The sequence below is a fragment of the Littorina saxatilis genome, linkage group LG3 (assembly GCF_037325665.1).
Source record: "Littorina saxatilis isolate snail1 linkage group LG3, US_GU_Lsax_2.0, whole genome shotgun sequence".
NCBI classification, from domain to species: Eukaryota; Metazoa; Mollusca; class Gastropoda; order Littorinimorpha; family Littorinidae; genus Littorina; species Littorina saxatilis.
In genome coordinates, this window is record NC_090247.1 from 77,083,038 (window position 1) to 77,102,383 (window position 19,346).

General features: G+C 47.3%; 2 protein-coding genes across 2 annotated transcripts in view; one reads left to right on the forward strand and one right to left on the reverse strand.

Annotated features, from left to right (window-relative positions):
* The first annotated feature begins 7,381 nt into the window (after positions 1 to 7,381).
* On the forward strand, positions 7,382 to 9,346 carry LOC138961336 (uncharacterized). Its single transcript, XM_070332937.1, has one exon. The coding sequence runs from the start codon at positions 7,382 to 7,384 to the stop codon at positions 9,344 to 9,346; it is 1,965 nt and encodes a 654-aa protein (XP_070189038.1).
* Positions 9,347 to 13,849: 4,503 nt separating this feature from the next.
* The window catches only part of LOC138961338 (cysteine-rich, acidic integral membrane protein-like), a 16,903-nt gene continuing 11,406 nt past the window's right edge, over positions 13,850 to 19,346 (reverse strand). The window contains exon 3 of the mRNA XM_070332938.1: positions 13,850 to 13,938. Within this exon, the coding sequence (XP_070189039.1) occupies positions 13,850 to 13,938 (89 nt within the window). The remainder of the gene's footprint in view (positions 13,939 to 19,346) is intronic.

A 19,346-nucleotide genomic window follows, 5' to 3' on the forward strand; every position in this document is an offset into this window, starting at 1 on the left:
GCTGAGTCATCAGTTTGTGGCACGCCTTAATCTCTACCTGCGGCGCTGGGTGGAGATGGCCGAAAAGGACTGGACCGTCAACGACCTTGCCGACCTCATAGTCATGGAACAACTGATGTCCAGCCTGCGACCTGAGGTGGTGACCTTCGTGCAGGAGCACCAGCCCAAGACTACTCAGGAGGCAGCCGACTGGATCAGAGTGCACGAGGACGCCCAGGCGATCTCCGGCAAATCTTCAGGCTCACGGCCAGGAAAAACGGGAAATTCGGGTTCTTCAGGACCCAAGGACGGGAAGGACGATCAGGGACACAAGGGATCGAGTTCCAGAACTGACATCCAGTGTTACTACTGCAACAAGCGGGGCCACGTGAAGAAGGACTGCCACAAGAGACAGGCTGACCAGAAGGGCGTTCACTTCGTTGGCAGTGAGGAGTTCAGGGACGTCACGAGCTCATGCACCATCCCACAACTCTGCGTTCCGTGCTCCAGGAAACATTTCCAGCCCCACTGCAACGTCTACGTTAACGGAGTGAAGGGCGAAGGTCTGCGGGACACAGGGGCAGACATGATAGTGGTTCGGGCGAGTCTAGTTCCAGCTATGGCCTACACAGGAGACAGCATCAGGGTGAGAATGGCCGAGGCATCTCACGCTTACGACTTGAACACGGCAGTGATCAAGGTCGTAACCCCGTTGTTCACGGGGACCATTGTGGCCGTCGTCATGGACGATCCTCCATGCGACCTGCTCATTGGAAACCGGGTTCAGTTTGTGGACGGCGTCACCAGGGAGGTTCCCGTTTATCGGTCTCCCGACGTCATTTCAGTGCTCACGCGGGCACAGGCGGAGCGAGAGGACAAACCTCTCAAACCCCTACCTGCTGCACGAGCTGCCCTGGGGAACGTGACCCCCGCGCTTCTCGCGAAGGCTCAGGCATCTGATCCGACACTAGCGACTCCTCGGGAGCACGCGAAGTCGGGGAAGGTGAAGCTGAGCGGGAAGCATGGGAGGTCAAAGTTCCTCAGGGACAAGAAGTTGCTCTACCGTGAGTTCAGCAACAAGGAAGGTGCATTCAAACAGGTTGTCGTGCCTCGCGAGTTTCGCGAGGGTGTCATGGCAACGGCACACGACTCGATTCTGGGAGGTCATCTTGGTACCAAGAAGACCACGGATCGTGTCTGGCGCCACTTTTACTGGCCAGGCATCTGCACGGATGTCCGACGTTTCTGTGCGTCCTGCGATAAGTGCCAGAAGGTGGTTGCCAAAGGAAGGGTGAGGAAGGTCCCCTTAGAGAAGATGCCGCTCATCGACGAACCCTTTCGTCGGGTGGCAGTGGACATCATCGGGCCCATCTTGCCTGCGTCTGAGGACGGAAACAGATACATTTTGACCATGGTGGACTACGCTACTCGATACCCAGAGGCGATCCCTCTGAAATCGATTGAAGCCACGCGAGTAGCTGAGGCTCTGGTTACTATGTGGTCCCGGCTGGGAATTCCATCAGAGGTACTCACCGACAGAGGCACGCAGTTCACGGGAGGAGTGATGGCGGAGGCAGCACGACTGCTATCACTGGAGCAGCACTTCACCACTCCTTACCATGCTCAGTGCAACGGACTGGTGGAAAGGTTCAATGGCACCTTGAAGACCATGCTGAGGAAACTAGCTCAGGAGAAACCACGCACGTGGGACAGGTACATCCCAGCATTGCTCTTTGCATACCGCGAGGTTCCTCAGGAGAGCTTGGGTTTTTCCCCATTCGAGCTGTTGTACGGCAGACAGGTACGCGGTCCCATGGCTATCCTGCGTCAGGCTTGGACAGACGAAGAAGCTGACGAGGAGGTGCAGACGACAGCGACCTACATCGTAGAACTCAGGAACAGGATTGAAGAGACCTGCAAACTGGCTCAAGAGAACCTGGGAAGAGCAGCACAGCGTTATGCGCGAGGATTCGACCGCAAGGCACGGCCGCGCAGCTTCAAGATTGGAGAACGGGTGTTGCTACTTCTACCTGTCAAACACAACAAGCTACAACTGCAGTGGCAAGGACCTTTTGAGGTGACAGCGAGGGTGGGCCAGAACGACTACAGGATCATGATGCACGGGAAAGCACGCCTGTACCATGCCAACCTGCTGCGCGCCTACATAGAGAGGACAGCCTACGGGGAGAAGAACAAAGACCAGAAGAACAAAGACAAGAAGACAGAGAAGGTTGCAGTTATCAGGGGTGAAACGAGGGGTTGCTCGTTCTTGAGGACGACCTTTCTGTCTGGAAACAGACCATCAACCTCTGCAATATCTGCAGGTTGCAAGGTTGGCAAACGCCAGACTTATGCGCTGGGCGTTGATTCTCCAACCGTACCAATTCACGGTACGCGTCATTCCGGGCGCCAACAATGTTGGAGCTGACTTTCTCTCTCGGGCTGTAGAGGAGAACATGACTGTGAGCGAAACCGAGGTTTCGTCTTGAAGAGGGGAGGTGTGTCACGATCGGGTGACAGAGACCAAGAAAGCGTCACTCAGTGGAGTGCCTGTTCTGGGTCAATGTATGATAGAAAGCGCCTGTGCGTGATATTGGACACAGCAGAGTTTTTGCTGACAGTGCTCCCGAGCACGGATGTTTTGAAACGCACGAGCTTCACAGTGCAGGTTTCTGCTGTCATAGGGCTGACGGGTTTTTTTTCGCTGACAGCGCGCACGGGATTTTCAGGGATTGAGTTTCTCGTGTCTTTTTCCTGCTTGGGGAGGCAAAACTGTGTATAGCTGGACTGGTTTGGTGACAAGGTCAGTCACGTGTATTTGGCTAGGTGGTCTGTCAGAGACTCAAGGACGACACACTTGACACCCAGCGGCAGAAGGGGAAGGACCTAACACACAGTTACTAGAGTATGATGGTTTTTCACCGAGTATCATATTCGGCACTCTAGGGGAACTTCCACAAGTTATTCCTTTCCTCTGCCACGTATTTTGCTGAGGACAAGTCGTCACATTTCCTTCGTCGGCGATGGCTTTCGCATAAGGATTCGACAAGGGGTTCTGGACGTTTTGGGTCACTGTTGACGAACAGAGACTGCTCCAGGGAGGAGGCGGACTTTGCTTCCATTGAGAGTTACAATCATAGGCTTTTGAGGTAATAAATCATTATTTAACGCTGTTGATGAGTCTGTGTTGTGGAATGAAATACTCTCTGTTGTTCTTTCCAGGTTAGCGCATAATTTACTCTCTGTGACGCTAAAATACTAATCTGTATATGGTTTTTGCAGATAGGGAGAGAAGGACGGAAAATGGCTGTTGTGTTGTTGTAAAAAGTCAGTTTTGTGCAGGCCCACGTGCTCGATGAGATATTTAAAGATGACATGTTTTAAGGTGGTGGGTGAGGGGTAGCTGACATGTTTAGTGCACCGATGCTTTCTGTTTGCAGCCTTCCTTCGTTCGTTCGTTTCGTTCGTTCGTTACGTTCCCGTAACATCGGCACGGCTGACTCTGGCGGGAACTGTTGAGGCTACGCTAACCAGGAGACCGGCTAACCAGGAGACCGGCTAACCAGCGGACCGGCTAACCAGCGAACCGGCTAACCAGCGGACCGGCTAACCAGCGAACCGACTAACCAGCATACCGGCTAAGCAGCAGCAGCAGAGATAAAGCTAAGTGCACCATGTCGTACGCACCCCGTTGACCACCGTTGTCTTTTCGTATCTATGATTTCATTGGAGTAGTGACAACGTGGGGTGTGTGACCCCTGCACGAACTAGAGCTTTTCGAACAGAACATTCGCATTTAACTATATTTACACGGGTTCAGCGTGTTACTATAATTTTCTACATAGTACTGGCATTTTGTCAGTGAACACTGGTTTTTTACGTGTTGAGAACGTAAAAGGAACATATTTTGAGTGAAGGCTCGAGGGAGGTGGAGAGTTTATACATAAACAGGCGTCTGAAACTTATACTTTTGTTGACTCTATTTAATTGTATGCCTGCGAGAGTGGATCGTGGTGTGGTTAGTTAATTAGTAGTAATTAACCGGTTCATAATCACCTTGAGTGATATATTGAAACGTGACATACACCTACAATAGCAGAGACACTACACCTACAATAGCAGAGACACTACACCCACAATAGCAGAGACACTACACCTACAATAGCAGAGACACTACACCTACAATAGCAGAGACACTACACCCACAATAGCAGAGACACTACACCTACAATAGCAGAGACACTACACCCACAATAGCAGAGACACTACACCTACAATAGCAGAGACACTACACCTACAATAGCAGAGACACTACACCTACAATAGCAGAGACACTACACCTACAATAGCAGAGACACTACACCTACAATAGCAGAGACACTACACCTACAATAGCAGAAACACGACACTGAATATTTATGACACACATTTACAATTTCTTTCCCTTGATGAAGTCTCCAACGACGAGAGAAAAGACACAACTAGATGCAATAGCAGAAACACGTACCTACACTATACCTCACCAGAGTCAGCACAAAATGCATGCACTGCATGCCCGAGAAACTAAACATCATCCGACACAAATGCAAACCACATCATACCACCCTATCTGAGGGCATCTCTGTACTCTACCCTGATTTCAAGCGCGATCGTCAAGGTGCTATCTGCTACAGTTTCCCACGACATACGCGATCGTCAATGTGCTATCTGCTACAGTTTCCCACGACATACGCGATCGTCAATGTGCTATCTGCTACAGTTTCCCACGACATACGCGATCGTCAATGTGCTATCTGCTACAGTTTCCCACGACATACGCGATCGTCAATGTGCTATCTGCTACAGTTTCCCACGACATACGCGATCGTCAAGGTGCTATCTGCTACAGTTTCCCACGACATACGCACTGTAGTTCCAGACCTGCTCTTTTCTTTGTGAAGGCTATTCAGCTATTAAACACTGGTCTTTGTGAAGGCTATTCAGCTATTAAACACTGGTCTATTTACCGATTAAAACAAAACTATCCAGCAGCCTCTGTCCATAGACCTGAATGACACCTACACACATAACAGCGTCCACGCTGCACTGACCACGCCGAGACACGCAGGGCAATAACTGACCGCTCGGTTGACCGCTGTCCACTTCTCAAGGTGAGGGGGGGGTGAAGGAGCAAGGATCCCCGGGTCGCTGTCATTCACCAACAGCGCACGGGACAAGCCGGGGGCGGTGTCATTTTAATGCGGTCCACTCACAATCCTCCCGACGCGGCAACAACGGAAAGACAGGAGCTCGGACCATTGATAGCGGCAACAACGGTAAGACAGGAGCTCGGACCATTGATAGCGGCAACAACGGTAAGACAGGAGCTCGGACCATTGATAGCGGCAACAACGGAAAGACAGGAGCTCGGACCATTGATAGCGGCAACAACGGAAAGACAGGAGCTCGGACCATTGATAGCGGCAACAACGGTAAGACAGGAGCTCGGACCATTGATAGCGGCAACAACGAAAGACAGGAGCTCGGACCATTGATAGCGGCTGTGTCCGTTTATTGACCTACAGTAATACAGACTTGCAACAAGTCTTGCTACGCCGCTGTTGTGTGGTGTGTGTGTCGGAGAGTGTGTGTGAGTGTGAAGACGGCTGTCAGAGTTGGCGAGAATCAAATCGAGTCAGCACTGACAAACCCACCAACCTTACACCAGTCTTGGTTTAGTTTGGACTGAACCCGACAGAGATCACGAAGAACAGTGAACTTCAAAAGCCTGCAACACTGACAAATCCAGCCAACCTATGCCCCCCCCCCCTACCACCACCTCCCCCAACAGCGTCAGCCCCCCCCCCACATCCACATCCATTGGTCAGTGTATGTCCGAGATGTGGGCGGAAGGTGTGGTGATGTAACGGCCGCACCAGGAGGTACCCGGATGTCTACCTTGGCACTAATTAATGACCGCCAGGTCAAGTTCTCATTACAGGCGTGATCGTTGCGCATGGCTGCACTTCCCACTACAGCTATCTGCATAGTAAGACCGTGCGATGCCCTTTCCTTTGTCTCTGGAATCTGCGGCGAGAGAGGGACCATGGAAGTAACGTGTGAAGCAATTTCCGGAATTAATCCGTTCTGGGGCTAGTCATGTTGTAACACCAAATCAATCTCAAAACGTTCACACTTCTGAGTTTCCGTATGTGACGTCAGTCCCGGTCCCGCACGCGATATTTCCATATCCTCAGTTTATGTCATCTTTGCATTACCCCGAGTTTATTTTGCAAGATGTATGATATACAAAACAGGGTAATAACTTGATGGGACTATTCTTCACTGAAGCAGCCAGGGAGTGAGCCTTACAATTTCTAGTGCTGTTTCCTTCACCACTGAACAAGAACTCGGCTCAAGAAGTGGACTTGCAGAGAACAAAGTAAAAGATGTCAACCTCATTCAGAGCATCTAAGTCTTGCAAAGTAGTCTTCGGCTGCACACAGAGTGGTAAAAACCTGATTGATTTCTGCAGGCACAATAAAACAGGATCCGTCGATCAAACCACACCATTTTTTTCTGGCTGCTCAAAGTATCAACCCAAAACGTCGACGTGTCCATTCCTTGGAAGGCAAACAGTCATCCCGCCAAAAGTCGCCCAATGTAATCCCCAAGCAGGCAAGGCGACCCAAAAGTTTCCCCGTAACTACACTCTCATACTGAACGCTCAATGGCCGGTCGAGGGTCCAACATTTGCTCAGCAAATCCGGTAGCAAACAGCAGTACTCCAGTCCTCTCCGCTCAGATGGTGTAACGTGCCTGTTGGCTTTCCAGATTTATTCCCAACATGAACTGGGTGTTGCGATTTGGAGGTCTGTCCTGTCCTGTCCGACATAGATACGATGTTTATCACAAAGCGGAGTTACAGTCGTTGGCCTATTTCGTCGGTGGATGTATTGTACATGACTGTATTTGTGTCCTATCAGTAGAACCATACGTGGAAGGCCCACCTTAGATAGACGAAGAAACCCTTGCCACACTATTTCCCCATTTTGTTTCGACCAGCTTTTGTCAAACAACAACAACATGAAGCACGACAGAAGCAGTCCTCGAGCTCAGTCGTCGAGCTCAGTCGTCGAGCTCAGTCCTCGAGCTCACCTCGAGCTCAGTCCTCGAGCTCAGTCGTCGAGCTCAGTCCTCGAGCTCAGTCTTTAGTTTCATTGACATTTTTCAGGACATCGGGCGTGATTGTGACTACTAGAATTTGAGGAATTGAGATCGGAAGACGGAATTCAAATGTTTACTAGTTCGACCTTGCCCCCCTGCCCTTGTTCCGTCCCCTCCTTCACCATTCCCCTCCTTCACCATTCCCCTCCTTCACCATTCCTATCCGCACCTCACTCTGGAAAGCAGCAGTGATGACATGGAGCTGTGCAGTGATGACATGGAGCTGTGCAGTGATGACATGGAGCTGTGCAGTGATGACATGGAGCTGTGCAGTGATGACATGGAGCTGTGCAGTGATGACATGGAGCTGTGCAGTGATGACATGGAGCTGTGCAGTGATGACATGGAGCTGTGCAGTGATGACATGGAGCTGTGCAGTGATGACATGGAGCTGTGCAGTGATGACATGGAGCTGTGCAGTGATGACATGGAGCTGTGCAGTGATGACATGGAGCTGTGCAGTGATGACATGGAGCTGTGCAGTGATGACATGGAGCTGTGCAGTGATGGCATGGAGCTGTGCAGTGATGACATGGAGCTGTGCAGTGATGACATGGAGCTGTGCAGTGACGACATGGAGCTGTGCAGTGACGACATGGAGCTGTGCAGTGATGACATGGAGCTGTGCAGTGATGACATGGAGCTGTGCAGTGATGACATGGAGCTGTGCAGTGATGACATGGAGCTGTGCAGTGATGACATGGAGCTGTGCAGTGATGACATGGAGCTGTGCAGTGATGACATGGAGCTGTGCAGTGACGACATGGAGCTGTGCAGTGATGACATGGAGCTGTGCAGTGATGACATGGAGCTGTGCAGTGATGACATGGAGCTGTGCAGTGATGACATGGAGCTGTGCAGTGATGACATGGAGCTGTGCAGTGATGACATGGAGCTGTGCAGTGATGACATGGAGCTGTGCAGTGATGACATGGAGCTGTGCAGTGATGACATGGAGCTGTGCAGTGATGACATGGAGCTGTGCAGTGATGACATGGAGCTGTGCAGTGATGACATGGAGCTGTGCAGTGATGACATGGAGCTGTGCAGTGATGACATGGAGCTGTGCAGTGATGACATGGAGCTGTGCAGTGATGACATGGAGCTGTGCAGTGATGACATGGAGCTGTGCAGTGATGACATGGAGCTGTGCAGTGATGACATGGAGCTGTGCAGTGATGACATGGAGCTGTGCAGTGATGACATGGAGCTGTGCAGTGATGACATGGAGCTGTGCAGTGATGACATGGAGCTGTGCAGTGATGACATGGAGCTGTGCAGTGATGACATGGAGCTGTGCAGTGATGACATGGAGCTGTGCAGTGATGACATGGAGCTGTGCAGTGATGACATGGAGCTGTGCAGTGATGACATGGAGCTGTGCAGTGATGACATGGAGCTGTGCAGTGATGACATGGAGCTGTGCAGTGATGACATGGAGCTGTGCAGTGATGACATGGAGCTGTGCAGTGATGACATGGAGCTGTGCAGTGATGACATGGAGCTGTGCAGTGATGACATGGAGCTGTGCAGTGATGACATGGAGCTGTGCAGTGATGACATGGAGCTGTGCAGTGATGACATGGAGCTGTGCAGTGATGACATGGAGCTGTGCAGTGATGACATGGAGCTGTGCAGTGATGACATGGAGCTGTGCAGTGATGACATGGAGCTGTGCAGTGATGACATGGAGCTGTGCAGTGATGACATGGAGCTGTGCAGTGATGACATGGAGCTGTGCAGTGATGACATGGAGCTGTGCAGTGATGACATGGAGCTGTGCAGTGATGACATGGAGCTGTGCAGTGATGACATGGAGCTGTGCAGTGATGACATGGAGCTGTGCAGTGATGACATGGAGCTGTGCAGTGATGACATGGAGCTGTGCAGTGATGACATGGAGCTGTGCAGTGATGACATGGAGCTGTGCAGTGATGACATGGAGCTGTGCAGTGATGACATGGAGCTGTGCAGTGATGACATGGAGCTGTGCAGTGATGACATGGAGCTGTGCAGTGATGACATGGAGCTGTGCAGTGATGACATGGAGCTGTGCAGTGATGACATGGAGCTGTGCAGTGCATCTTATGTACAGTGTCCCCGCTGTGTTTACCTGCCGCTTTCTTTTGTTTTGTGTTTTGTTGTGGTCACCGCGGCGTGATGCGATCGGCTTACGCGTGCCTTGCACTGGTCATCAATCAACGCATTGCGCTTTTACCCCCCCCCTCCATTTCTGATTTAAATTCTAGTGAGATGTTTTATAACTATCGGCTTTACAAACAGACGTTTATGCTCGGTGAAAGTACTCCCACACAATTTGGGAATTATATTTTTGCGCTTTAGAACGCTAAACCACAAGTTACCAATTCAGACAGGAAGGTTTATAAATATAATACAGAAGGAACGAGTGTGTACAAAGTGCAATAATGGCGATATTGGTGATGAATTCCACTATGTGTTTAACTGCAGTTTCTTTAACGAATTAAGACAAAAATGTATCCCACTCAAGTATCGAAAAAATCCAAATGTAATAAAATTTCAACTTTTATTTTCAACAACAAATAAAAAAGTATTGTTAAATTTAATTCACTTGATAAAAGGTATTTCAAAAGAATTTTAAACAGGTGTTGATAGGGGAAAAAAACCACAGCACAAAACAAGAAAAAATAATGATTTAGACAGCAGATTGTGTTTTTTTAATTTTTTATATTTTTTATCAACGAGAACGATTATTTTGGACATTTGATTTCCACATTGTAAAACAAGTTATTTGATATTTTATTTTTACAACGGAGCGGGTTTGTGTGTATGTATTGAAGGAATAACCTGCATTCCTCTCTTTATTGGTCTTGTATTTTTGTATTTATTAATTTTTTTTTATTTTTTTTACTTTTCATGTACCCCCATGGGGTTCCCTGAACATAAAATTTGACTTGACTTTGACTTGACTTGACATTGCGCTTTTAGCCCCCCCCCCCCTCCCCCCACCCTGACCCTCCAACTCCCGATTGCCCCCTAAGGCTTTGTTCCCTCAATCAACTTCATTTTCATTGTGCAGTCAATCGCCTGTTTAGCTATTGATGTGAAATTCGTGCACTCTATTATATTACACCATTAAAATAGACAACGTGCCAGGGATCAAACGCCATGCAAAATAACGGCAAGATCTCACGTTGATGACTTTAACACTACAAGAAAACACAACAGAAACCAGTTTGGGTCAACTCTTCATTTCGTCAGCTTGTCGTCAATTCTTCATCAATATTTCGTCAGCTTGTCGTTAATTCTTCATCAATATTTCGTCAGCTTGTCGTTAATTGTTCAGGATAGTACGAGATAGACAACTGAAGTTGATGACTTGACTCAGTTTTTGCTAATCGTTAAGAATAACATTCAAGTATTTTGTTGACCGTGTTTTTCTGCTGCTTCCATCTTGGTTTTGTCTGTCAAAGACCACTTCTTCTTCTGCAACCGTTGTTTACAAAATCTCACGCTGATTATGAGTCATATATATGTCATGTACTGCACAGCTTAATAGCCCGACGGCGTCATCTTTAGCAGTCCAGTATTTACGCCTCATTGATTTTGACCGTTAAGATTTAAGGCCCTATTTTGAAAACAAGGCCTTATTTCTTTTAGGCCTTATTTCTTTTAGGCCTTATTTCTTTTAAGCCTTATTTTTCGGAGTTTTGACCCTTTGTGCCAAGGAGACAGTGTAAAGCTTCACAGTGTCCAGTACTTGTTTCTTTTCCGTCACTCTTGGTTATCCATCGAGTCTCTCAGTCCTGAAAGTAAGCTCTAAAATAGCGACCCCATCAACAAAGTGACGTATCTTCCCCAGCATGTGTGCCGTCATTACCTGTTACGCTTGACCTATTGTCATGATTGTGCAGTCACCCAATTCATCACATAATGTCCTTTTTCCAGCCTGTTTGCCATTTCCTCATCCGCTTCGTTTGCTGATATCCGCACTTCTTGCACGGTGACTGCTGTCTCTTTCACCTTGCTAGCAATTCAATCATTCGCTTCGCTTGCCACCGAATTGGTTTGGCTCGAGCTCCATCGAGCAATGACAAACATTGTCCAATTGACTGTGAAGTGACAACCAGGGTAGATGGCGAGTATTGATCAATTGCATGCACACACACACACACCACACACACACATACACACGCGCGCGCGCACGCACGCACGCACGCACCCAGGAACGTACACACAAACACGCACGAACACTTTCAAAATGGCCTACTGATTCGTATCGTTGCACACGTCCAATCCTGGCAAATGATGCAGTCTGCACTCTGTTCACACTGACTGATGTCACCCGACTGACTGATGTCACCCGACTGACTGATGTCACCCGACTGACTGATGTCACCCGACTGACTGATGTCACCCGACTGACTGATGTCACCCGACTGACTGATGTCACCCGATTGCCAAAACGACTCGAAACATCCAACCCTGTCACTTTGCACTTTGAAATGACACGATTACTGCGTCTAGGATAAGCGGGATACCGTGATGGATAAAGTCCACAGCTTTGTAGGATGACGTCTTGTTGACGTTTCGGTATAATTATCAATTATTAGACAACTCGCGCGGTATCTGTCCTAGCTACGCCTCCTGTCTCAGTAACGGCTTCCTGGCATTCCAACATCAATCCTGCGTCACTGTTAAATCCAACTTTGCAAAAGGAATAATCAAAAACCCAGAAAGGTATGCCATTGGAACGATACGTTCACTGATGTTGGACCCAGCGGTCTTCAGCGGACAGAGAGACAAACAACCACGTATAACACAAACTGAACTCATCCGACAAATTGACCAGCAGCTCGCTCGGAAGACATGCGCGAGACAATGACACGACAATGAGACAACGTTGTGAACACTTGATGTCCGTGGTTAACAAAGAACTGAAAACTCCAGTGGACAATTAATGTCAATACTTGTGTCGAGCAACGTTCAACAGCCCGCGTTCTGCCTCATCTACATGTCTGGAACACTCGCTGAAGCCATTGTAATGGCACGTGACTGAGCGTGGGGTCTGTATTCCACAGCCACTTCAGAGACGGCCATTTTCTTGAGGCCTCCTACTGCGACTTGTCTCCAAACACGAATTGTCAATTAAATCAACACCGCCCCCAGACTTGGGTGAAAAAAGCCCACCACACAAATTGTTCACTGAACAAACCTGGTTCGGATTCGTCATGTCAGGTCGTCCCTGCGGCAGAATTTAATGAGTTCCATCCCTAACCCGACTTAACCGCACAGACTCGCACACACACACACACACACACACACAGACACACACACACACACACACACACACACACACACACACACACACACACAGACACACACACACACAGACACACACACACACACACACCTCATTCCCTTCTTTAAAGAAGCACTATTTGGCCAATTGACGTTTTCGCGTAAAGCCGACCGCCGCCGGTTGAAAACTGACGATGTCTGTTTTGAGACTAAAGCCAGTAAAAGACTGGAGTCAAAATGAGCCGCACGACCTACTTTTAGAATAAAATCATCAGAACATGCAAAAAGACGGTCGAGGTTTGAAGTTGGCTGGCGTCATTTTGAAAACTGAGACTAAAAGTTCTGTAGTCTGAGGTCTTCTTTTAAAAGCGAACTTCTGCAAGGAAATTCTTCACTAGATGCCTCTTTTATTTTAGAACTGAAACAGTACCCTCCCCCCCCTCCCGCCTTTCAAGGCCTCCACCGATGTGAAATAGCTCGTGTTCAAAGGGATCGAGTCTGAAACCACATTTAAATTTACAGCCGTAATCGAAAGAAACTCCCGCAAACTTAAGACTGAAGAGGGAACACGAGGGATCTTTAAGGAAATCGGACACCGATTGACCTCACAGTTTTTTTGCCTGTGATATTTTCACCACAAGCTTAAACCAGGGATTATTACCACTTCCAAAATAGGTCCCGTGATTATAATTGATTCGACAGATACCCCATTCAATTACTCAACCCTCGTTTATCTGATTCTTGGCATGTCATCATATTCAAAATTCTGTATCAAAAAGTTTGTCCGATTGATTTTCCTGAAAAAAAAATTCACAGTAGTTTCAACACATTCTGAAATGATCACATACAAAATATTATCAAACTATTAGCGAAGTCGAATGTCGCTGTTATATATTTAACTAAGGTTTTCCACTGTCGGGATCTTATCATTCTTGTGTGAAAACGATGTCGGTTAGTATCTCGTTCACAGCTCATTATTCTGTCACTCCAAGTCAAGCATTTGAACTAAGAGATGTTTCCATCTGAAATAATTTGTTCCTCTGAAAGTCATAACCGTTTGTTATTTGATTTCGCACTTGCACCAGACCTCAGATTGTATCGATTTTTGTGTCTAGCGGAATTCCTCTATGTCGTGTAATCAAGACACGGATAGTCCAGCTTGATGCTGAGAGGTCAGCTGGGTCAATCCCTGTCTGAGAGGTCAGCTGAGAGGTCAGCTGGGTCAATCCCTGTCTGGCGCACACTGCAATGTTAATCCAGTCATACCGGGGCGGTTCTTCCGTGACTTCAAGTCGAAAGAAGGCAACTGCGCTGTTCGTAATGGTGAATGTATAAGTCGTGATTTCCATTATTCTCCATTCTGCTATTTCTTCACGCCCCCAGTCTAGACCTCTACCTCCTCCTCCACATAAAACCCAGCTTTCCTGGTTTGACGAGAGGGCGCAGTGCGCAGTACAGTGACCCCTGGATGCGCTGGTCAGACCATAAGAGTCTTCTGGGACACGGAGCTGTCTTTATATTATGGCCATCATCTCGCGCCAGAAGCACCAGTACATTATTCTGTATCCTTTCTGGCTTTGGCGTCGCACTTTGACAAATAATCAGGCGCTATTTGCTATTCCAGTGTCACCCATCAATCGAGCTTTGCCGAAATTATAGGATGACTGTCAATGCTTTATACGCAGAGATGTTGTACAGATTTGTTGTCTTTGGCAAATTTTCTGAAACGGTTAGTCCTTGACCTTTTCCTCTTCTACCAAAATGATGGCAAATCCTTCAGGGATTTAAAAAAAAGTGTCAGCGTTTTGCCGACTACTGACACTGACCAAACACCATCCCTGACTGTAGTGCCCCTAAGCGCTCCATGTAGACCAATGGAATCCCGGGAGACACGGATCATCGGCCGTCTTTATGGACATCGTGTCGTGCCACAAACACCACGCAGTACATCATTCTGCATCCTTCCTTACTTCTCCGCCGCACTGAAGTCTGGTGCGGCACTTTGACAGAGTATCAGGCGCCATTTGCAATTCAAATATGCCATCACAAAGTCGGTTCTAAGCCAGCTTCCTTACCATTGTTACTATACGTTATTTGTATTTTTGACCAAAATACGACATTTTACACAGATCGAGACAGTCAGTGTCCCTCCGAGGCCGCGCTAGCGGTCGAGGTGAACAATGACTGTCGAGATCTGTGTACAATGTCGTATTTTGATCAAAAATACAAATAACATTTATGTATCGATCGACTCTGGTTAGAATTCCTTTAATTTTTATGATTGAACGCACACAAACATGCACTATTCTGAAGTCTCGGCTGGCAGCCTAAATATGAAGTTTTTTCGGCCTCTGACGTCACATGGCTCAAACAAGGGAAATCCAGGGTTCAATCAAAACATTATAAGATGTTTGATGGCTTGTTGACAGACCAGCTTTTTTGTTAGTCCGAGGGGGAGCATATCGTCTTTTGTTTCATATTTATTGACCGCTTCGGCCTTGGTCAATAAACGCCGATGAATCCCGGAGCGTTTCTATTGGGTTTGCTTTTGATTATCCATGTATAACCTGCTTCCTGCAACTATGGTAACCGGGGATTTATTGCCTGGGGAACATGAGATTTATTTCCCAGGTGCTTGTGAATGAAAACTCGTGAAAATGATGACAAAATACTTTGCTGTGTTCATCAGAGATATATGTTAGAGAATTATTGGTCCACACATTGGTTTGAACTAACCTGTTAGGCAAAACTTGGCAGTTCTTGTTTTTTGCGTGGGGGTTAACAATCATGTATGATCAGCAGTGATCCTATGTGGTCCTGTACTCCCGTGGTGACCACCTCACATATCAGCCCTCAATATCCTTTTTACAGAAACGCTTCGTTGATATCACTCTGAAGACAATACGACTGCCTAAATGACGGGGTGGGGGGGGGGGGGGGGGAGGGGGGACCCTGTGTTTGTAATCTTCCCATTTTAACAGTCGCTTTCTCGGTCACGAGTGTTGAGCGCAGATATATGACCAACAACATCGACACGAAGTTTAGTTACACATAAAGATGTGAAAATAAAAACAAAACCAAGAAACAGACAATCCAAAGATGGATGTGACACAGCATTCCTGCATTCATGCCCTTGTTCCGACCTGTTTTCATCAAAGCCCTATTTGTACAAAGTCACATTCCTGTCCAACGCGTGGCAAATTGAACTGATATCACGTTCGTTCGGCCTAGTGCTAGGAATTCGCACAGCGAAGCGATAAGCTTTATCTCGCTCCGATTTGAAATCCATTCGCAGAAAATCACTCTTAAAGCGGCACTGTCCGCCGATACTGACAGAACAGCCACAGCCGGGGGGCCCGGTAGCTCAGTTGGTAGAGCACTGGACTTGTGATCGGAAGGTCGCAGGTTCGAATTCGGGCCGGGACGGACACGGGTCAACTTTATGTGCAGACCCAGAGACGGAAGCCATGTCCCACCCCCGTGTCATCACAATGGCACGTAAAAGACCTTGGTCATTCTGCCATAAGTGCAGGTGGCTGAATACACCTAAACACGCAGACACCTGGGTAGCGCGACTCGGTTGCTGCTAGCTTTCCACTGGGAGGAAGCGACCCGAATTTCCCAGCGATGGGACAAAAAAGTAATGAAATGAAATGAAATGAAAAGAAATGAAAAATTAAGAGACGAAGAGTTGTTCTTTTAAGCTAACACACACATTTTCATTTTCTTGAAGTTGTGCAATATGAGTTTGTGAAACGCGCCATAAATCTAGAGGATGTATCGGTTTAAAATTAACACTTTTGTGGTACAGAGCTATCTGAACACAGCAATTCTTCTTTGTGCCTCCGATATATGAAAACGGCTGGGCATATGGCAATTCAAACACCAAAATACACACACAAAACGTCAACCATTCAATCATGATCCATTCTGCTCAAATGTGATTGCATTTTGACCAAAGAACCACGTAGACCAAAGAACCACGTAGACCAAAGAACCACGTAGACCAAAGAACCACGTAGACCAAAGAACCACGTAGACCAAAGAACCACGTAGACCAAAGAACCACGTAGACCAACAGCCCTGTAATGCCCTTTTCATAATTGCTGACTCGGCGATTCTCATCAACTAAGCGTTCAAAGAGGACAATTATTTAAAGCCTACAACAAACACTACACACTACCTCACACTGTTTGAACGAGAGAGGGCGGAGCGGTGGCGCTTAACTGACTGAAACCACTCGAAAACTACTGTTTGCTGAAAGTGCGAAATCCTTGCAACTTCTGCGAAAACATGCATGGTGTAATTTATACGGTTAAAACAAACAGTGTGGACTGAAGTCCTTATGACTACAATCTCTGTTAGACATTATTCGGCGTAATTTAGATGATTTAAGCAAGCTTTTTTCTCAAAAAAATCGAAAAAGAGAATTTGCTGCACTCCACGAGTTTCTGTACCTCGACATTACATACTACATCGTGGTGTTTGGACGATTGAAACAAAACGTGTTTGCTGCAAACTGCTGTCCTCGTAACCTCCATATTAAACTACACGGTGTGGCTTAACTGATTAACACGGTGTGGCTTAACTGATTAAAGACATTTGTGGTATTCATTTCCGTTTTTTCCAAATTGAAGTAACTTGACACGTGTACATGTTGCGGCGGGACACAAGATAAGCCTTAACAATTTCCGACGCTGTTCGCCTATTCGTGGGCCCAGATTTAGACAAAGATAGCGTTGTCGTACTGTCCCGTGTGATCTGTTCTCACATCGTACCCCTACACACACCCAGCATGCTCGCACACACACACACACACACACACACACACACACACACACACACACACACATATTTGCACACACACACACACACACACACACACACACACACATACTCTCTCTCTCTCTCTCTAGTCTCTCTCTCTCTAGTCTCTCTCTCTCTCACTCTCTAGTCTCTCTCTCTCTCTCTCTCTAGTCTCTCTCTCTCTCTCTCTCTCTAGTCTCTCTCTCTCTCTCTCTCTAGTCTCTCTCTCTCTAGTCTCTCTCTCTCTCTCTCTCTCTCTCTCTCTCTCTCTCTCTCTCTCTCTTTCCTTTAACCACAACACCGGCGACAGATATTTTATTCATGATAAATTATGCCCTTGCCCCTACCCCCCCCCCCCCACCCCCCCACCCCGAGATCAAAGCATACTATTCTGAGCTGCTTAATACTGTTTATATTCCATTATGCCTGACACGCCACCACACAAGAACCTGAAGGCGCAGTGTAGGCCTACTTCCTATCTACCTTTGTGTACCTATCTCGTCCCTCGCTTGTCTTTTATGTGTCCCTTCTTTAGTCCAGTGTCAGCTCATCTTGTGCACGCCACAGTGGTTGACTGAATTCCATTACATTACACACTCACATCATACTCTCTTGACACGCAAACAAGGAAGCCTCTATTAACATGATATTTAATACATTTTTCTCGTGTCTTGTCGTGTTTTATCATGTACTCATCAGAACACGCCGCGGACGTGTGTGTGTGTGTGAGAGTGTGTGTGTGTGTGCGTGTGATTTTGCTATTGTACATCGCCGTGAGCTCTGATGAGAAGGGGAGATTGATAAGTGTTCATTATTCTGATCACAAAGCGCGCGGACTAATTTGACACCTGAGAGATTTGAATGTCCTCGTACAACCTCCATCCAGAAACAATTGATAAAATAAAGCAAACGTTTCTACCTTAGTTATTATACGAGAATTATTTCCCCATTTTTTCGTGCTTAACGATGCTTTGACTAAATAAGAAAAAGTGTCCGTCCCCCCTGTTACAACGCTACCACACTGTACTCCGTCCAGTTGAAAACTGACATCCACACACCGGTGAGCTTCTACTTGAAGCTATACGTATATTTAAATATTATGCATTCACCTTTTTTGTCGTTGCCATGCACAGCTCACACAACTTGAAAGAAAAGAGCGAATACCGATGCACAAATAGACTATATCAAATGCTCCTTTCTTCTCCAAATGGAGTTCGACTTTAAACACAGATGATGAGCTTCGTCCTCAAGCTATGTGCATCCCAAGCTTCGTCCTCAAGCTATGTGCATCCCAAGCTTCGTCCTCAAGCTATGTGCATCCCAAGCTTCGTCCTCAAGCTATGTGCATCCCAAGCTTCGTCCTCAAGCTATGTGCATCCCAAGCTTCGTCCTCAAGCTATGTGCATCCCAAGCTTCGTCCTCAAGCTATGTGCATCCCAAGCTTCGTCCTCAAGCTATGTGCATCCCAAGCTTCGTCCTCAAGCTAAGTGCATCCCAAGCTTCGTCCTCAAGCTATGTGCATCCCAAGCTTCGTCCTCAAGCTATGTGCATCCCAAGCTTCGTCCTCAAGCTATGTGCATCCCAAGCTTCGTCCTCAAGCTATGTGCATCCCAAGCTTCGTCCTCAAGCTATGTGCATCCCAAGCTTCGTCCTCAAGCTATGTGCATCCCAAGCTTCGTCCTCAAGCTATGTGCATCCCAAGCTTCGTCCTCAAGCTATGTGCATCCCAAAACTGACCGATGCACAAATACACTATTTCAATGCTCCTTACTACTCCAAATGAATACTGACTTGAACACACAGATGAGCTTCTTCCTCAAGCTATTTGCATACCTCAGGAGCAACAAACCGATGCACACATTTCCTTAAAGCCATATGTACTCGATGACTATACACGCTAGTTGCTTTACCAACAGCTGGAGACATGCTAAATTAAGTTCCCTGCAAAATATTGTGGTCTAGGACCCCTTCAATGTTGAGATATGTTAAACAAACTATAAAGCAGAAGCAGAAGCTCTCATGCAGGCCGCCTCCTTGGTTCAGGACTCCGCAGACCCTTGCTACCAAGTTGTCTT